This window comes from Bos taurus, chromosome 21 (assembly GCF_002263795.3).
Source record: "Bos taurus isolate L1 Dominette 01449 registration number 42190680 breed Hereford chromosome 21, ARS-UCD2.0, whole genome shotgun sequence".
NCBI lineage: Eukaryota > Metazoa > Chordata > Mammalia > Artiodactyla > Bovidae > Bos > Bos taurus.
The window spans coordinates 22,319,716-22,337,986 of record NC_037348.1 but is presented as its reverse complement, the minus strand read 5'-3'; the positions used below and the strand labels follow the sequence as shown (position 1 = coordinate 22,337,986).

General features: G+C 41.4%; 1 protein-coding gene across 1 annotated transcript in view; it reads left to right on the top strand.

The window, feature by feature from the left end:
• The window catches only part of SEC11A (SEC11 homolog A, signal peptidase complex subunit), a 33,060-nt gene extending 24,054 nt beyond the window's left edge, over window positions 1-9,006 (top strand). Inside the window, 3 exon segments of the mRNA NM_174465.2 lie at window positions 2,147-2,266; window positions 8,245-8,302; window positions 8,485-9,006. Of these exon segments, the coding sequence (NP_776890.1) occupies window positions 2,147-2,266; window positions 8,245-8,302; window positions 8,485-8,535 (229 nt within the window). The 3' untranslated portion in view covers window positions 8,536-9,006.
• Window positions 9,007-18,271: the final 9,265 nt, after the last annotated feature.

Here is an 18,271-nt window from a genome sequence, read left to right as displayed (position 1 = left end):
CTAGTCAAACTGTTAACTCAAACTCACTTGAGTTAGTTTTAAGATAGTCTTTGTCAACTGTAAATTTCAATTAATTTTAAGAGTACTAGAAGCCACCTGGTTCTTTAGTATCATTATTATTATTATTTAATTTATTTCATTTGTATGTGTATGTGCTTAGTTGCTCAGTCATGTCCGACTCTTTGCGACCCCATGGACTTCAGCCTGCCAGGCTCCTCTGTCCTTGGGGATCCTCCAGGCAAGGATGCTAGAGTGGATTGCCATGCCCTCCTCCAAGGGATCTTCGCAACCAAGAAATCGAACCCAGGTCTCCCGTGTTGCAGGCGGATTCTTTACCATCTGAGCCACCAGGGAAGCCTGGTTCTTTAGTATTATTAAACTAATAATTGTCTAATCAAGTAAGGTGATGTTTATATAGACCCTGGCTTGTAAAAGTAATATACGTTTGTTGGAGAAAAAACTTAAAACCCCATAGATAGCTGCTGTTCACACCTTGGTCTATCATTTTAGACCCTGCTTAGTATTTTTTTTTTTTTTCAATTTTTCTTTTAATATGAGAATTTCTAGCATTCACAAAAGTAGACAAAACAGTATAATGAACTTCCATGTACCAATCACCTAGTTCCAATAAGCTATAAGTAGCAGCAGTTCAGTCAGTTTTGTTGCTCAGTCATGTCCGACTCTTTGCGACCCCATGGACTGCAGCACACCAGGCTTCCCTGTCCATCACCAACTCCTGGAGCCTACTCAAACTCATGTGCATTGTGTCAGTGATGCCATCCAAACATCTCATCCTCTGTCATCCCCTTCTCCTGCCTTCAGTCTTTCTCAGCATCAGGGTCTTTTTCAGTGAGTTGGTTTTCTGCATCAGGTGGCCAAAGTATTGGAGTTTCAGCTTTAGCATTAGTCCTTCCAATTAATAGTTAAGACTAATTTCCTTTAGGATGGGCTGGTTGGATCTCCTTGCAGACCAGGGGACTCTCAGGAGTCTTCTCCAACACTACAGTTCAAAAGCATCAATTCTTCAGTGCTCAGCTTTCTTTGTAGTCCAACTCTCACATCCATACATGACTACTGGAAAAACTATAGCCTTGACTAGATGGACCTTTGTTGGCAAAGTAATGTCTCTGCTGTGTAGGTTGGTCATAGCTTTTCTTCCAAGGAGCAAGTGTCTTTTAATTTCATAGCTGCAGTCACCATCTGCAGTAGATTTTGGAGCCCGTAGAAATAAAGTCTCCCACTGTTGCCATTGTTTTCCCATCTATTTGCCATGAAGTATGGGACTTGATGCCATGATCCTAGTTTTTCTGAATGTTGAGTTTTAAGCCAACTTTTTCACTGTCCTCTTTCATTTCCATCAAGAGGCTCTTTAGTTCTTCTTCACTTTCTGCCATAAGGATAGTGTCATCTGTGTATCTGAGGTTATTGATATTTCTCCCGGCAAGCTTGATTCCAGATAATTAGCATGCTTACACCTAAAAAAATGAACAAATGTTTCTTTGAATTATTAAGTTTCCAATCTTTGTTCACATTTCTAATTGTGTCTTAACTTTTTTCAGCAATTTGTTTGAATCCAGATTTAAAGGACGTCCTCAGTTGCATGTGGTTAATACAGCTTTATGTCTTTTATTTAATCTGTAAATTCCTTCTCCAACTTTCTTTGTTTCTTGCGATTTGTAAAGAAACTGGGTCTTTCTGCAGTTTCCCGTTGTCTTCATTTTGCAGATTATATCCTGTAGGATAGTTTAATGTTTTCCTTTGCTGTTGGTATTTCCAGAAAGTTGGTGGTTTGTGTTTATTATAAAAATAAAAATATAAAAAATTATTTTGTGCATGCTATTTTTTAGTATTTTTTCACTTAATAAAATTTGTATGCTCTTCTAATGTCATTAAATGTTCTTCTATATCATTATCCTTAATGCTTGTATGGATTTCAACTCCTGTTAGCCTTTTAGCTTGTTTTCAGTTTTTTCCTGTTATAAACAACACAGCTGTGAACATCTTTTGGCTAAATAATTATTTTGATATTGGGAATGAAGATAAAATACCACAGTTCCATAGGAATTTTCAGTTATCATGAGCAAATTTCGTACTTTCGGATGGCATGAAGGTATTTGATGACTTGGGTTTCCCTTACTCTTTTAAGGCAAAATGGACATATCAAGTTTTTAACCAAAGGAGATAATAATGCGGTTGATGACCGAGGCCTCTATAAACAAGGACAACATTGGTTAGAGAAAAAAGATGTCGTGGGAAGAGCAAGGGGGTAAGTATAGAGGGGAGATTTATGACACATTGGCTATCTCGTTTGTATTGGCTAGTCATACACAATTGAATATAATGGTTTGGTCGTGTTTTGGTCAAATCATCTTGTGTCTTTTGAAAACGTACGCTTCTTAAAACACATCTGTAACTTCTACTGCTCCAGGGGGGAGAATGTGGACTGCTGAAAAAGAACAGAATATTAGTGGTGAGGATGAATTAGAGTGACAGTTTAAAAAATTCATTTGTTTAATTCATTTGTGAAATGTTTTTGTGCACCTCCCGTGTACTCTGATGTCTATTCTGTGCTAGGCTGTAGGGATCCAGAGTGATATTAATCCTCCTTCTTAAAACTCACGTTTCGTAAGTATTCACTGAGTCAGCAACTCAAAGTGTTCATCTAGATTAATTTCATCACGATAATGTATTCCATACTGTTTTATTTCTAGTTGTGAAATTACTGAGGTCAAATGAAATTTTAAAGTTATATTAAGCCTGTTTATTTCAGATTTTATCAGGAGAACAGATGAGTGGAGGACAGGAATTGTAAGTTATTGGTATGAGGAAGTATGGGATTATTACTACTTTCATGTTATTAATAGTATTAACAATAACTCACATTTACTAGGGCTTACTATGTGCCAGAGACTCATCCTAAGTGCTTTCTTGACACGAATTACCTCATTTTAACCTCAGAACAACCCTAATATTTCCATTCTACAGATGAGGAAACAGACGTGTGAGGTTGCCTATCTAAGATCACACTGATACTAAAGGTGGCTGGCTGACTCCAGAACCCACTGTTTTAACCATCACCCACAAATTACTGGTTAACACTTGAGATGGGCAGCACTTGTTCTCACTCTTTAGATGCCTGTGGTACTCTCCTCCACTGTCAGGACATCTGCTCCTTCTAACCTAGAACAGACGCCGTGGGTTCAGTGGTCCCATGAGCCAATGGTGGAACTGATGAACCGTGTTCCCGTAAAGAAATAATTTCAAGTTGTTAAGTAAAAGTAACAGTGTAAGAGATGTTCAGTTTGGGGCTAAAGACAATGGGTCAGAAAACGCACCAATATGTTTTGTCGTCAGCAGAGCTGGATTTTGTGTACACCTCAAGTTCAAGGGAACTTGATTTCCTAGGATGGAGGCAAACATACTTCTGTAATTCAAATTAGATACATCAGGGCTTCAGAGAAGGCATAGTCCCCACTTCCCTCTGTTCCCAAGGTGCTGGTAATATCAACTTCTTTGAGTCTTTTTGCTTTTCCTTTAATTGGAAATGTACAGATTCTTATAGAAACACGAGGAAATAACAGACATCAAAAAGCAAAGTCCCTTCTCTCCTTTTCACTCCCTCCCTAAATATTTTTTTGGTTCATGTTCTTTTAATCTTTATGTATAAAAATTCAGATCTTAATATGTAAGTGTGTATACAGACATAAACATATTTTGTGTATGGGGAAAGAATGGTCACGCTGCTTATAACCTCTTTTTTATCCCCCAATATTACTAGTATCTACAGATCAAAAGACTTATTTCCATATCATCAAAGTTGTATGCTACTCCACTGTGTGGAAAGACCACATTTTTATGTAGCCAACCTCCTATTTGTTTGATGCCTTCGATTCTTTTCTGTTTTTAAATTGTGAGCGATGTTAATGAGGAATATCCCTCTTACATGTCTCAGTGGCTCTGCCCAGTGCCTTTTTTTTTTTTTTGCCCAGTGCCTTTTTCACAGTAAATTTTTAGAAGTGGAGTAACCTGGTGAAACATGAGCGTATTTTAAGGCTTTTGGCTGTTTTACTCTACAGTTTTATTTATACTCCCACCGGTATGACAGAGTGTCCCTTTATCTAGATCTTGATTCTCAGGTGTTTCATGCTGCTCTGTCTGTTCACTCTGGCCCCGTTTGGGGTGAAAAAATGCATCATCCCATGAAAAGGTGGAGAAACCAGGCTTTCTTTTTCTCAAGTAGCTTGTCATTCTGAAGAATTTTTCTTTTTTTAATCCATAACTGTATACAGTGTCATATCTAAAATCCTGACATTGAAAGTTATAGAACTTTTTCTTGCTTTTAATTAAAAAAATGTTATAATTAAAAAAATGTTACAGTCTGGAACTCTCTGAATTAAGTAACCTTCCCTGAAGTGTAAGCACCGGGGATGTGAGCAGCAGGAGCACAGCCTCAAGTGTACAAATTCACTTTCTGTTGATCCTGTCACCACTTAACCCTGACACATAATGGGGCACATCGCCTCCTTTTGTGGAAACTGTGTTTATAAAACACTAAACTACATTTCAGAGTCAGACTGTACCCAACCTTGGAACTGGTTTTTTTTTTTTCTCAAACAGCTGCACACTGAAGCCTAAGGCACTAAATAAAAACAAGTTTAAAACATTTTTTATTGAGCTATAATTCACATATATTGGGATATAAAATTTATCATTTTAAAGTGTACAGTACAGTGGGTCTTATTATATTCAGAAAGTTGTAAAACCATCACCACTATTTAATTCCAGAACATTTCCACACCCCAAAAAGAAAACTGGGTATTCATTTGCAGTCACTCCTTGTCCCCTTTTCCTTGCAGCCCCTGGCAACCACTCATCTACTTTCTGTCTCTATGGATTGCCTGTTCTGGACATGCTGTATAAACAGAATCTTACAATATATATTTGTTTGTTTTTAAATATGTGGTCTTTTATGTCTGGCTTCTTTCACCTAGCATAACGTTTTCAAGGTTCATTCATGTTATAGCATGTAATAAAACAATTTTAGAAAGTGAAACTAATACTGGACCTACTAAGAATGGGGGTGATTCTTTCTAACTTCAGGTAGTTGAAAAACACAAGCGAAGCTGTTAGTTTCAGAAGGGTAGAAAGCAACAGAAAAGGAGAAAGCCTGGCAGAAGATCAGGAAATAGGAAAATATTGACAATGATAAAGAGAATAAAAATAAAGGAAGGAACAGAGTAAGTGAGCTCTCTGTTGACTGAAATCAGGTTTATAGAGGAGGCTTTCAAAGTACTTTTTACTTAACTTGAAACAGATCATTCCGGGATGATGGAAACAGTGATCCTTCTTAAGTCAGCTACTAGGGTCCAGACTTCCCAGGCATAGACCTTTCTTGACATTTGACTGATTATTTTCACCCAAAACATCAGCGCATGGTTCTTCTTTTTCCTTCTGAGGCTCCTTTCATAGCAGCACCTTGGATACCGAGACCTCCGGGGAATATGTATTTACCCATACTTTGCCTTCTAGATGTTAACTTGCTACACTGGTGGTGTTGAAGTTGGCTTTGTGAGTGCCATTTTTTTTAAACTTATTTTAAACGTCCACTTATTATCAACTCTGCTTCAGCAGAGTTTATCTGAGTTCAGTAGGAAAAAAGTGCAAATGATTTGAATTTAAGACAACTGATGATAGCAGCTCTTGTCTGTCCATGGAGGGAATCAGTGGTACAGATAACGAAATTTTCATTTGACTTTGGACTACCTGTCATATTCTGGCAACCTTATATTTTGCTTCTGTTACTTTTAAAGATCAGGTTGCTTCTATTTCACTTATGATAAGCAAGGTAAAACCACCTTTGGGGGAAAAAAATATTTCCACCGATAACCTATAAGCAGACTGTGTAATCATTGGTTCTTTGAGCATAGATATCATTGTATGGAGGTGACAGTGAAAGTCTCTACCCATGAGAATGGCTGCTGATTGCTCATCAGGCCAGAATTAGCAGCCTGATAATTGTTTTCATGGAAGTCATAGATGCTTTTATGACTTAATCTTCATTTTACTGAAAGGCATTTGCCTTTATATTCTTAAATTAGATCATTTTTCTTCTGAAAGACTAGAAACTGTTGCTTATATGAAATGTTATAAATGAGACAAAAGAAATAGAGTTGTTGCATTAAAAAGAAAAAATGTGTATAAAAAATATAGAAAACCTTTATCTACCCTGCTAGAGCTTTAGCAAGTCAATTCTGTAGTGACTGTTCAGTTCTTAGAGGTTCCAGGGGTCGAAACTAAAGCATGGGCCCTCAAAGAGGAAGTTACTGTCACTACACACCTGTTCCATACATCTCACTGGCTAAAGCTGTGCTTCTTGTACTTAAATGTGCAGAAGTGTGATTTGGGCCTGACCTTCTGGAGGTACACTGACTCAGTAAACCTGGGAAGATAGAGCATCATAACAAGCTGTCCAAGTGATTGTCACAACAGAGGTGTAGGTTTTGAGAAACATCAGCTTACAGGAATGGGAGTTTGGGGGAGGAGGAGAGATGGGTCTGGATGGTACTGCCAGAAGGGAGAAGGGTAGGATGGGGGTGGGGACAGGAAGCAGGAAGTAAGAGGAGTTCTCAAAAGGAAGTAAAATGCACCCCAGACAAAACTTGTATTTCTCAAGACTGCCTGAGCCTTTGATGGTGGAGGTGTTATATAGGAGGTCATTTCTGTTTGTGCACCTTTGATGTGTGCAACACTTGTGAGTGCCCTGAATAAAAATATCTGAGATACTTTGAAGTAGGCAAAGATCAGCCTCCCTTCTCTAGGACAAGCTCTAGGATGGTATCCCCAGTCCACTCTGGAATCCAACAGGAGCAGAGGAAGAAAAAGAAAGTTGTACATTTCTAATAGCTGTTTCCTCCCACATCTCTCTCCCCTGAATTTTTATGTTGAAGAGTCTTTTGTTTTGAGGGGAGAATTGAAGTCCTGGGAGGAGATGAGATTCCCCAGGTAAAGAGAAAAGACGAGGCCAAGACATCCCAACCTTCAGTCTGGCAGTCTTTGCTGGAAGCCTGCTGTGTGCCGTGTATATCGTGTTTGGCTTTGAAGATACAGTGGGGAGCAAATTGGCACTGTTTTTGCCCCTGGAGAGCTTAGCGTCTAGTAGGGAAGACAGATACTCTCCAGCTAGTTAGGCAGCTAATTCTGTAATTAAACTTCTGATGAAGATTTCTGAGAAAATATATGAGGTGCTATGAGATTATTTAATACTTGGTTTTTACCTAGTTTGAGGGCATAAACTTTAGGGATGACAGGAAAGCAAGAACTAGTGAAAAATTAAAAAACAGGTGTTGCAGCCAAGAGGTAGGTGGAGGTGGAGGAAGAGACTGGTGTGTTAACGGAACCCAAGGAGAAAGGTTTCATGGGCAGATTTCTGGTCATCAAAAGTCAAATGCTGCAGAGATGAAAAGGAAGACAGGCACTGAGACGAGTCTTCTGCAGACAGTGAAAGTGAAAGTTGCTTCAGTCATGTCCTACTCTTTGCGACCCCATGGACTATCTTTGCGACCCCATGGACTATACAGTCCATGGAATTCTCCAGGCCAGAATACTGGAGTGAGTAGTCGTATTCTTTCCCTTCTCCAGGGGATCTTCCCAACCCAGGGATTGAACCCAGGTCTCCCGCATTGCAGGCAAATTGTTTACCAACTGAGCTACCTGGGGTTTAGACTACTCCAAAAGAAGTTTCAGGATTAAGAGAGCCCAAGCCAGATTACACATGGTTGTAAAAGGAGAGAGTGGTAAAATCTTAAGTACTGTAATAGAGCTGTTACACTCACTTTGGGGACACTTAACATGAAGTGCCTTGTAAAGCTCTGGCTGTGTTTGCCTGGTCTCCCCAGCTAGACTGACAGCTTTCCCAAGGTGATAACAACAAGCCCAGCCCCTGACACTGAATTAGCCTGTGACATTAGGGCCACCAACTAGGGGTCAGAAACCTCAGATCTGATACTGGTTCTACCATGTACCTTGGGCATGAGCAACTGTTTCCTCATCTATAAAATGGTGATATCGCTAACTTCCCTATCACATGGGCTGTTGAAAGAGTCTAATAGAACAGTATATACAAGTGGACTTTGTCAGCCGAAAATCAGTATTCAATGGAAGATAGAACTGAGAATGTTCCATAAATGATAATAGCTACTTAGAAAGTTCTGTGATGCTCAATCTCTTGTGTGTTTGTTTGTTTAGATTTGTTCCTTATATTGGGATTGTGACGATCCTCATGAATGACTATCCTAAATTTAAGGTAAGATCTGGTACTTTGCGTTTCATGAGTTTTGGAAACTGTTAAATGGATTACAGTTAAAAGATGAAAGGCCAGTTGGATGCTTTAGTGATTTATCATGGTCCCAAAGGCCAGTTAATTAACTGAGGCTTTGTGAACTTTTCCAAGCTTCTCTGACTTGTGCTTCTGTGTTTATTTTCTAGTACGCTGTGCTCTTTTTGCTGGGTTTATTTGTGCTGGTCCATCGTGAGTAAGAAGTCTACCTTGCTGTTCCTGGAAGATGCGCTCCTTTTTGTTACTGAATGTTGGGAGTAGCTGCCGATCTGTGGTTGGTGGAGTGGAGAGCACGTCGGCGCTTCCTGGTCGGGCTGGTTTGCATTCGTTTATGTTTCCACGCCAGAGTGCGTGTGGGCGGGTGTGTGCGCACCACCACGTGCATTCGAGGGGACTTTCCGTCACAGATTTTCATATGTTGTCACTGTCACACTTCGCATTTTTGTACATCAGTGAATTTTTTATATTAAAAGGTTGAGCCAAAGCCCCCAGTGTTTGTATTTTGAAGCCAAGCTTCACTTCTAAAGTGCCTACAGAATTCTGTAAATGAAAATACAGCTCTGCCCGAGTTTGAAACTGCCATCCCTCCTTCTAATGGGAATGGCATATACTGAGGTGGTCGTAGTCTTTCACTTTTCAAAATTTTAAATAAAAGACTTTGCATATCGAAACCCCTTATCCCTGACTTGTGTTTGTTGGGAAAGCGTTTGAAATTTGCTTTCCTGTGCTGGTTCTTAGCGCCCCTTGGGGAGGTAAAGGCTTTGATGGGAACAGTTCTTCAGCCAAGAAGGTTGTCCTAATGCTGACAATTGGTTTTTGTCTGCTTGTTTTTGTTTTTGTGAAGAAGAAGAAGTAGGATCTCTTAGTCATAAAATTGACTCTTTACGAGGGTGTGGCTCAGATGTGTATTAGCCCAGCTGGTTGCTGAGAGGTTCAGTGACTCTCACTTTCCTGTAAACTTGTAACCTTTTCTGCACTTGAGACGTTCTCAGCCCTTTCTGCAGGGTGGCAGTGAGTTTTAGCGTCTGGGGGAGGCATGAGGAAGGTGCTGGAGGGCAAGGGTGCTACTTGTTTTCTTTAGACTCTTAATTTGCCTGAATCTGTTCTCCTAAGTGCCTGGCTTTGCTTTTCTCTAATGCAGACTTAACAGAAGGCAAGGTTTAAAGTGATAAAGGCAAAGCCCAGTCGTGTTTTCTTCTTTTTTAATACTGAGACAGTAAAGGAAATAGGGAGTATGTGGTAACTGGTGTGTTTTAAGCACAAAAGACTTAATCCTTTCTGTTCTCTCTGTATTAGTGTGAAATCTCAGTACTTTGCAAAATAGTGGGGTAAATGAATGGTTTTTGTGATTCGTTCAACTGAGGTGGAAATCAGCCCATACTTTAATTCTAATGGAATGAGAACAGGGACATTAATCTTCTGAAACCCTCCCCTGTAGAGATCAGCCATCCTAAATCCATTCTCTAGGATTTAGCCTTCAAACTTTGCATACAGACTCTTAAAGATATCAGCAGAGTATGAAACTTGGCAAATTACTGCTAACAGAGCTTCTTTGAACCTGTCTTTGAGGCTTACATAGTATTTCTATTTTCTCATGAGCCAAGGAGAGTGCTGAAATGCCCCCCGCCCCCACCCCACCTCCACGTGTGGTAGAAGATTGCTGCCTGCTCCATTTTTCCTTCCTGATAACCTAAAGATGGTGGGCTAACTGTTGAGCCAGTAGTAACTGGCTGTTTTCGTACCAGCCTTTCTGAGACTCCTCTGGGGAGAAGTCGTGTGTTCTGCTGGCAAAGGTTGGGATCTCAAAGTTCTTTGTGATCCTAGCTCGCCAGAGTATAAACATGCTTGTACTTGTATCCTCCGTGATCCAGGTTCCTCCTCCTTTTACACTTACTGGGAGGGAAGTCTTTATATTTTCTTCACTTGCTTATTTTCATACCAGTCTTATAAAATTACTGTTTCTCCTCTTTAACTGGATGTCATAGTTTGAAGCAACAGCTAAATTTCTCTGAAAAGTAATCAGATCATTTAAAAATATTTGACTCACTCTAGTAGGCAAAAACAAACAAACAAACATTATTTGTGGAATGAGGTACCGTGTTCCCACGTTTTATATTTTACTGCTAAAACATAAGACTTAAAACTGGGAGATTTTATTAGTAAATAGAATGTGGTTTTTTTGGTCACACCACAAGGAATGTGGGATCCTAGGTCCTTGAACAGGGATCACACCCATGCCCCGTGCATTGGAAGTGCAGAGTCTTAACCACTGGTCCTCCAGGGAAATCTCAGTAGATGTATTTTTAAAAGCTCTTTGGAAATGTAAGAAATGCCAGAGGTGCTTGATTCGTTATTTTAAGGGAAGTATAAACTCTGTGAGATTTCACAGGGCTAGTGGGAAGTTAGGTGGATTTAACCATTGTGAGTGAAGAGAATGGAAGAGGAATTGAGAAAGCTCCAGATGAGAGCGTGATGATGGGTTTATCTGCTGGCTGTGACTCATCCCCTCTCGGTAGTCTCCACACGCTGGCTCCAAGTGCCTGTCCTCAGCTCCAATCCTGTTTCTGTCTATTCCCACAGGACTCTTCCAGTCCATCGTCCTGTCTTTAAACCCAAGCTCATGGCAATTCGTGCAAACTTCCCGTTCACATTTCAACTTCTCTTCGAAGGCGTATGTGCCTGGGTTTGTCATTTCCTCATCATATTTAGTCATTTAAAAGCCAGCATTTACCCGTCTCATCCCATTCTCATTACCGTGCCTTGACTCCAGAAACATAACTCATGACTGTTGCTTGCGTGACTTTACGTCCAGTTTCCCTATAACATGCTGGTCTGTGCCTGTTTTAGATAATTTCCACCTGTTAGTTCATTTTCGTACCCCTCTTACCTTTAGGAAGTGTCTCTTTTTAGACCACAGATGTTGTGTTTGCCCTCGTATCCCCTGCGTGTCAAGTTCAGACTTTGAATTGTGCTGACGCGAAGCAACCTTGTGCTGTCCCACCATGTTTTCACTTATTTCATACTCTCGTTTCTGCTCATCTGAGTCACACTTTTTCACAACGTAATTATCCTTCTCTGTCATTCAGTGTTTGCAGCCTTATACTATTTGTGTATCTTGGTGGCTGTGGACTCAAGTTCCCCCGTCAGACTGTAAGTTCCTCCAGTGCAGGAGCCCCGTTTCATAGACACTGAGCCCTGTTTTCCCAGTAGCATCCGGCAGCATATACCAAGTGTTCAGTATAATCATGCATTGGAACCAGAAGCAGTAACTAAGGGTCGCGTCACTGTTGTGCTGTTATTCTGAATCGGAGCATATGAATCATGAAAGTGATTTGTATTTGCCTGATATTTAGTGAGTACATTATCTTGGTCTTGCCAAATTTAAATCTAAAAACTTTATCTCCCAACGGTTCTATTTAAAACGACATGTTCCCTTTCTAGAATATTTTATGTTAATCCTGTTTTCTTCATTTTGTTTGCGTGTTCTTGGTCTCTTCCTATGTTCTCTTTCTCAGTGGGAGAAATATGGCTTTTGTCAGTTTTCTTAGGGAGTCACAGGCTTCTCAAAGAACCTAGGCTTGGAATAAAGGCTCTGTTATCCCTGACTGTATTTCTTGGTCATTTGCATAAGGATGTTACCAAATGCTAATAACCCCTCAGGTGTGGGAGCTCCCCCTGGTTCTGAAGGTACCTTTCTTATGACATTTATCACTCTATTGAGCTTCAGAAATTCTAGCTGGCTGAATGGATTGTCCCCCTTCCTCAGGATGCTCCTCAGTTTGTTGTTCAGTTGCAAGGCCGTGTCCTACTCTTTACAACCCCATGGACTGCAGCACGCCAGGCTTCCCTGTCCTTCACAATCTCCCAGAATTTGCTCATACTCAAGTCCATTGAGTCAGTGATGCCATCCAACCATCTCATTATCTCTTATCCCCTTCTCCTCCTGCCTTCAATCTTCCTCAGCATCAGGATCTTTTCCAGTGAGTTGGCCCATCACATCAGTTGGCCAGAGTATTAGAGCTTCAGCTTCAGCATCAGTCCTTCCAATGAATATTCAAGACTGATTTCCTTTGGGATTGACTGGTTTGATCTCCTTGCGGTCCATGGGACTCTCAGAAGTCTTCTCCCAGCACCACAGTTAGAAAGCATCAATTTTTCAGGGCTTAGCCTTCTTTATGGTCCAGCTCTCATATCCATATATGACTGCTGGAAAAACCATAGTTTTGACTATACGGACCTTTGTCAGCTCCTCAGGCTGTTTCCTGGCCAGGCATGTCTCTGTCCCTATTCTCCCTTATTATAATCTCAAGTAATATCAGAGAAGTTTCAGAAATAAAACAAAAATTTAACCCTTCACACGTAATTATGGTGAATCTGGATATAGAAAGAATTCTGTGTAACCAAAAAGTGTTAGGAACTAGAATATGCAGAGGTTATCAGAAACATCAAGGACATTGCCTTCTAGTAGTTACTTAGTAGCATCCCAGGCCCACAGGGTTTTTCTGACCTCAGCTCTTAGCAGACCCCAGGTTCTCATAGCCTTGACATTCGTCTCACTGTATGGACATCCAGTCTTTGTTTATGCTGGGTCGCCCTGCCTGGAGTGCCAGCTCACTTCTCTACTTACTAAAAGCTTTCTCATTCAGGAGACATTTATTGAGCATCTACTCTGTGCCAGCTTTGGGGCCAGGCCCTGGGGAGATGAGTGAGGCAAGGTCCCTTCTCTGCCAGGAACTCAGTGCCTTAATTGGGGCAATGTGTAAACAGATCTTCCCATATAGGATCGTAAGTGCAACCTTAAGAGATGCACAGGGCGCTCAAAGAGGGGTGTTTCTAATTCGCCAAGCTCTCGGGTATACAGTGCTTCCCTCTTGGTTCTGTCTCCTCAGTACTTTGTGTGCTGTCCTCAGAGTGGTTTGTCTTATGTATGTCCAGCTCTCCAGCTAGCTCCTTGAAGGCATGAAAACAGCGCCAGCCTGTAATTCATTCTTGTGTATCCCCTGGCCCCTGTCACAGTGTTTTTCACATTTTAGATTTATTTATAGCCTCTTTTGTTCCAGAAAGGGTCTGGAACAAAGTGGCTCATAAAGATACTTCCAGTACTATGTGATATGATATAAAACAGTTGAAGAATTTGGGATTGAAATAAGCATGAGAGGAGAAAAGAATAAAATGGGAGGTGAGGTTAGTACCTACAAGACATGTCAGAAGAGCCTGCTGTCTGCTGGAGGAGATCCGTTGCTTTGGTTCTCAGCTTCTTAGGGACTAATGTGAAGAGGGTAAGAATCATTTCTACGGTTCATGGAATGGATATAAAGTGGGAATTTTTTTAAAACGTGTAATGACACTCAGAGATCTAGAAACTTCTCTTCTGAGACCTCACTGCAAGGACACTGTGTAGCTTTATGCAATAATCTCAATATTAATTAGCCTAATAATTTTCATAGAGCTGTTCCTGAGAATGTTCAGATATAGTTTGGTCCCTTCTGCAGAAAGCCACCTCGCAAAAAATCAGCTGCCCATCCAATCAGCCAGGAATCTTCCTCCAGTTAGTTTTCCTGTAAAGCAGTTTTCCTTAATCTTTAAAAACTCATGGTCTTTTTTTTTTTTTTCTGATCACATCATGTGGCATTCAGGATCTTCCTGATCAGGGATTGAACCCATACCCCCTGCACTGGAAGTGCAGAGTTTTAAACAGTAGACCACCAGGGAAGTCTTTATAAACTCATGGTCTTTTTTTTTTTTTGATCACATCATGTGGCATGTAGGATCTTCCTGATCAGGGATTGAACCCGTACCCCCTGCACTGGAAGTGCAGAGTTTTAAACACTAGACCACCAGGGAAGTCTTTATAAACTCACGGTCTTTTTTAAGAAACAAAAATTTCATACCTCTTCTCCATTCTGATAAACCTCTTTGCAGGTCTGTTTTATCCAGCCTCTTAATCCTTACCAGTCAAGAACATGTTATCTTGTTTCTTCTTAAGTTTGTATTATAAAAACAGTAGTTACTCATCTCTCATATACAGATATATTCAATGCAACTTTCAAATTATAGATCCTTGTTCTGTTAATTTTAGGAGTTTCTGGAATACCATCTACTCTCCATCAAGAATCATTTCTGTAAAACCCTTACTTTAACTGGCCAGTTTATTTAGGTTGCTAAGCTGGTTCTAACCCAGGTCTTCCGCATTGCAGGCAGATTCTTTACCATTTGAGCCAAATTTGGAACCCTTTCAAGCTGGTTTCCAGCTTTAATTCAAGGAATCTAGTTAAAATAATTTGTACTCAGGACTTTGGGCAGGTAAGTAAGGAAATTTGCTCGCATGATGCTTTGATGAGAGTTGTCAGCTTGACAGCTTATTTAAGCAAGAAGAGAGAATGCCATAGAGAACATGTTTCTTGGAATTGGTCAAAAGTTGAGGTAGGTATGCTAGCATCTGTTTATCAAACAAGTCATGATGTAATAGGCATTTTGCGGACTGTTGTGTCAATACCATGGCCTCACCCGCTACCCAGGGAGGCTTTTTCCCCTGTAATGGGCTTCAGATGTAAGGCAGGCTTTGCTTTTCCTAGGATCCAGCTAATAATACTGAGTCCTCTGAGTTCTCCAGTGCTCGGCCAAGAGCTTTTGAATTTATAAGAGATTGTTTTTTTTCTCCTTTAGTCCTCAAAATAAACTCCATTTTACAAAGAGAGAAACTGGAGGTGAAGAGATTTCCCCAGGATCTCCAGACCTGTGGGTGGCAGAGCCAGAACTTAAATTCTGGTTATGTTAACCAGGCCACAATGTCATAACCCAGTTATTCTACCTTTATAAGCTCTCATGAGATTCATTTATCTGGAATAAACCCCACAATCACAAGGCCCTTGGGTGTTCTTTCATAGAAGCCCTAGGTTGTTCTTCCATGGATTTCCTCAGTAAATCTCCTAGAAATAGTGAGATTCTCAGGTAAATTTCCAAGTATTTAAACCTCTTTGGAGTTAAAAGAGTATTTATTTCAGTTACTGAAATGCCCTCTGAAGTACCTATTACACCCAAATCACCTTATGAACGCGGGGCCTGGGGCTTCTCACTTGTTTAGGGTTGCTGTAACTTTCCTGAGCATCTGTGCCATTTAGCTGAGCAGCAGCTGCTTAGCTTTCTTAGCCATTCTTGGCATCCTCATCACTTTCTCATTAGATGTATCTTCTCTATTTTGTTTTTGAATATTGTCTTAAAAAATTTTTGTATTTTGGCAATTTCAGTTCCTGAAATAGTTCCTTATTAGTGGTTAATATTTTGATATTCTAGCTGGTTCCTATGTGTTTCCTCTGACTTTGTGAAATTGTATCAAATATCCCTGACACTTTTTCTTCCTCTCTTAAAGATTGTGCATTTCTCCTGGTTCTACAGCCCCTTGCCCATTCTGAACCTAAACAGCAGGACCTGAGATGTCCCGAGATGTTGCTCTTTCTCTCCACAACCCATGCCTGTGGGATCTGTGCTCAGAGATTGGCCAGGAGGAGGATTTCACACCGTCTTACTCTGAGCGTCTCTGTTTCTCACCCTTCCTTTTTCTCTAGGCTCATTTATGTCTCATTTAAATTTCTGCTTTTTATCTTCTCTGTCCTCTACCTTTCACGTGTTTGAAGTCCACACTCAGGTTTTTTCCGTTTGTTTAGCTTCTCTGCATCTAACTTGTTTACTTGAGTTAACTCATCTATAAAATGGACATAGTACTAGCCTTTACTGCATCAAAGTAGTGTTGGTGATCAAAGGAGTGTGCATGCAAGTGCTTTGGAAAACAACAAAAAAAGATTTGGCTGTGAAAAGATGTTATCTGTAATTGATTCTAATTTAATGAAACGTACCAATCAATAATACATATGTTCTTTATTTTAAGCAATCTTTATTAAAAGCATGACGCAGTTTAAATATTTGGTTGGTGTTGGTTATCAGAGGATTTGCCATATATCTTTCACCCCTTATTCATCTTTTGGGTGTCCTTTGAATCTTCTCTGCATTGTCTGAAATCTCAGAGGGTCAGAGTGAGCTCTGAAGAGCTTCCCCTGGCAGTTCCATATGATTCACTGTACATGTGATTCACTGTCTGTCTTCCCCCAGGGAGAGAGGACTTAGGAACAGGTAGTGTGCAGTTGAGGTCCTCACTTTAAACTCAGCTCAGCACAACTCCCTGAGGGATCTGATGTGGAAGTGCTGTCTTGGGCAAGTCCCCTCTCTGCTGTGCCTAACACTGCATTCCTGGGACAGCAGTTTATAGCTGGCTGTGGAGCTGCTGCCCTGCTTCTTTCTCCAGGGTCCTTGGAGGCCCCTCTTTTCCTTTGCTCACCTGACAGATGAAATAATCCCCAGGGGCATCTGGGATCATTCTCGCAGGTGTGGTTGGAGCTGTGAACACAGGCTATGTCAGAGGTTTGCCTAACTATAAGTGAACCTGTCAGAGCAGAACCAAGGTGCCAGGGCCACCTGCAGAAGAGAGGTGAAACTCTCAGTCAGCGCCTGCTCCCTTGCCCGCTTGAGAAATCCACACCAACCTGCTCTTTAACAGGATGGTACAGCGGGAGTGGGCGTGGCTCAGAGAAAGCAGCATTGGTTCCTGATGACTCTGGGGCCGGGAAGGAGTGCTCTGAACAGACCTGAAGTCTGATTCCAGCGTGACATCTGGGCAAGTTTGTTTCCAGTCCGAGCCTGCTTGCAGCTATAAAATGAGGAGAGAGAAACCTGCCAAATAAGATTCCTTCAAGCATCTAAGTGAGGCAGCAGTCAGTACCACCTCCTAATTTCTGTGACCGAGGACCAGAGAAGACAGGATGGGTGTGTGATGCAAGCAGAGGGAGGGGGGTTGAAAAGGGAACGATTATAATGGGAAGGTGATGAGAGCTATATCTGTACACTATGGCTTAAGCAGTGACAAGAATACAGAGAGGTGTAAATGCCAGGGTGGGAGATGAGAAGCAGGGAGAGTGGGAAGAAAGCCTGGGCCGGAAATGGAGTGTCCTTGTCCTGCCTGTCATGCTTTCTGGGAGCTCAGCATGACAATCAGCTTCTTGTACACACTTTCCCTTCTAAGATGGTGATCCACAGAGCCTTGCTGAGCTAGATATGGCAAGAGTAATAATAGCAGGTACCATTATTGAGCCAGTCTGGGGAGTAGGTTCTCTCACAGCCACACTGTGCAGTGTTTCTGAGAAGAGTCCAGAGCCCAGAGGTGGGTTGGTGTCCTGCGCCTCCGTCATTAACTGCTTTTGTACTCTGTCTCTCCAATGAGATGGTCAGCTAAGGTGGAAGCAGATTGTTATTTTTTGTCTCCCCTCCTGTCCTTAGCACGGTGCTCTGAATGTTGGTGTTTGGTGAACATTTAATCAAAAATAAATGTATTATTCTGGAGCACAGCGTCTTCTCCTGTTCATTAAATGTTGCCACTGACCTAAAAGTTCTTTCCAAGACAAGCATGGACAGCTCCATGAGAATGCTGACTTTGAGAGTCCTGTAGGACTGCTGCTTCCTGCAACAAAATAATTGGGCTAAAAAGATGTAATATTATTAAAAATAGGGCAGCGGGGTATTCCCATTTGACAGTTGAAGAAGGTGAGGGTCAAAGAGATCACACAGCTTGTATATAGACTCCAGGTCCAGTGCTCCTTTCACTCCCCTGACTCAAAAGATCTGCCTCCCTGCCGACTGAGAAGCCAGGCTCTCACCATTTGAGGTGGGTTGAGGAGGGCTCCCCTTCCATCCTTCTGCACTCCTGTCCGGAGCATGCATGTGCCGTGATTTCTGCTTGACCTGGTGAGTGCTGGCTGGGAGAGAGGGCATAAAGATAGCTGGGTGAGCAGGTCAGATGCTCCAAGAGGGAGGGGCCGACTGGCAAGCTCCTCCGGTGCACTTTGCTGGGCACAGTAACGCCTGTTACCCAGGAAGGAGGCGTCCTCG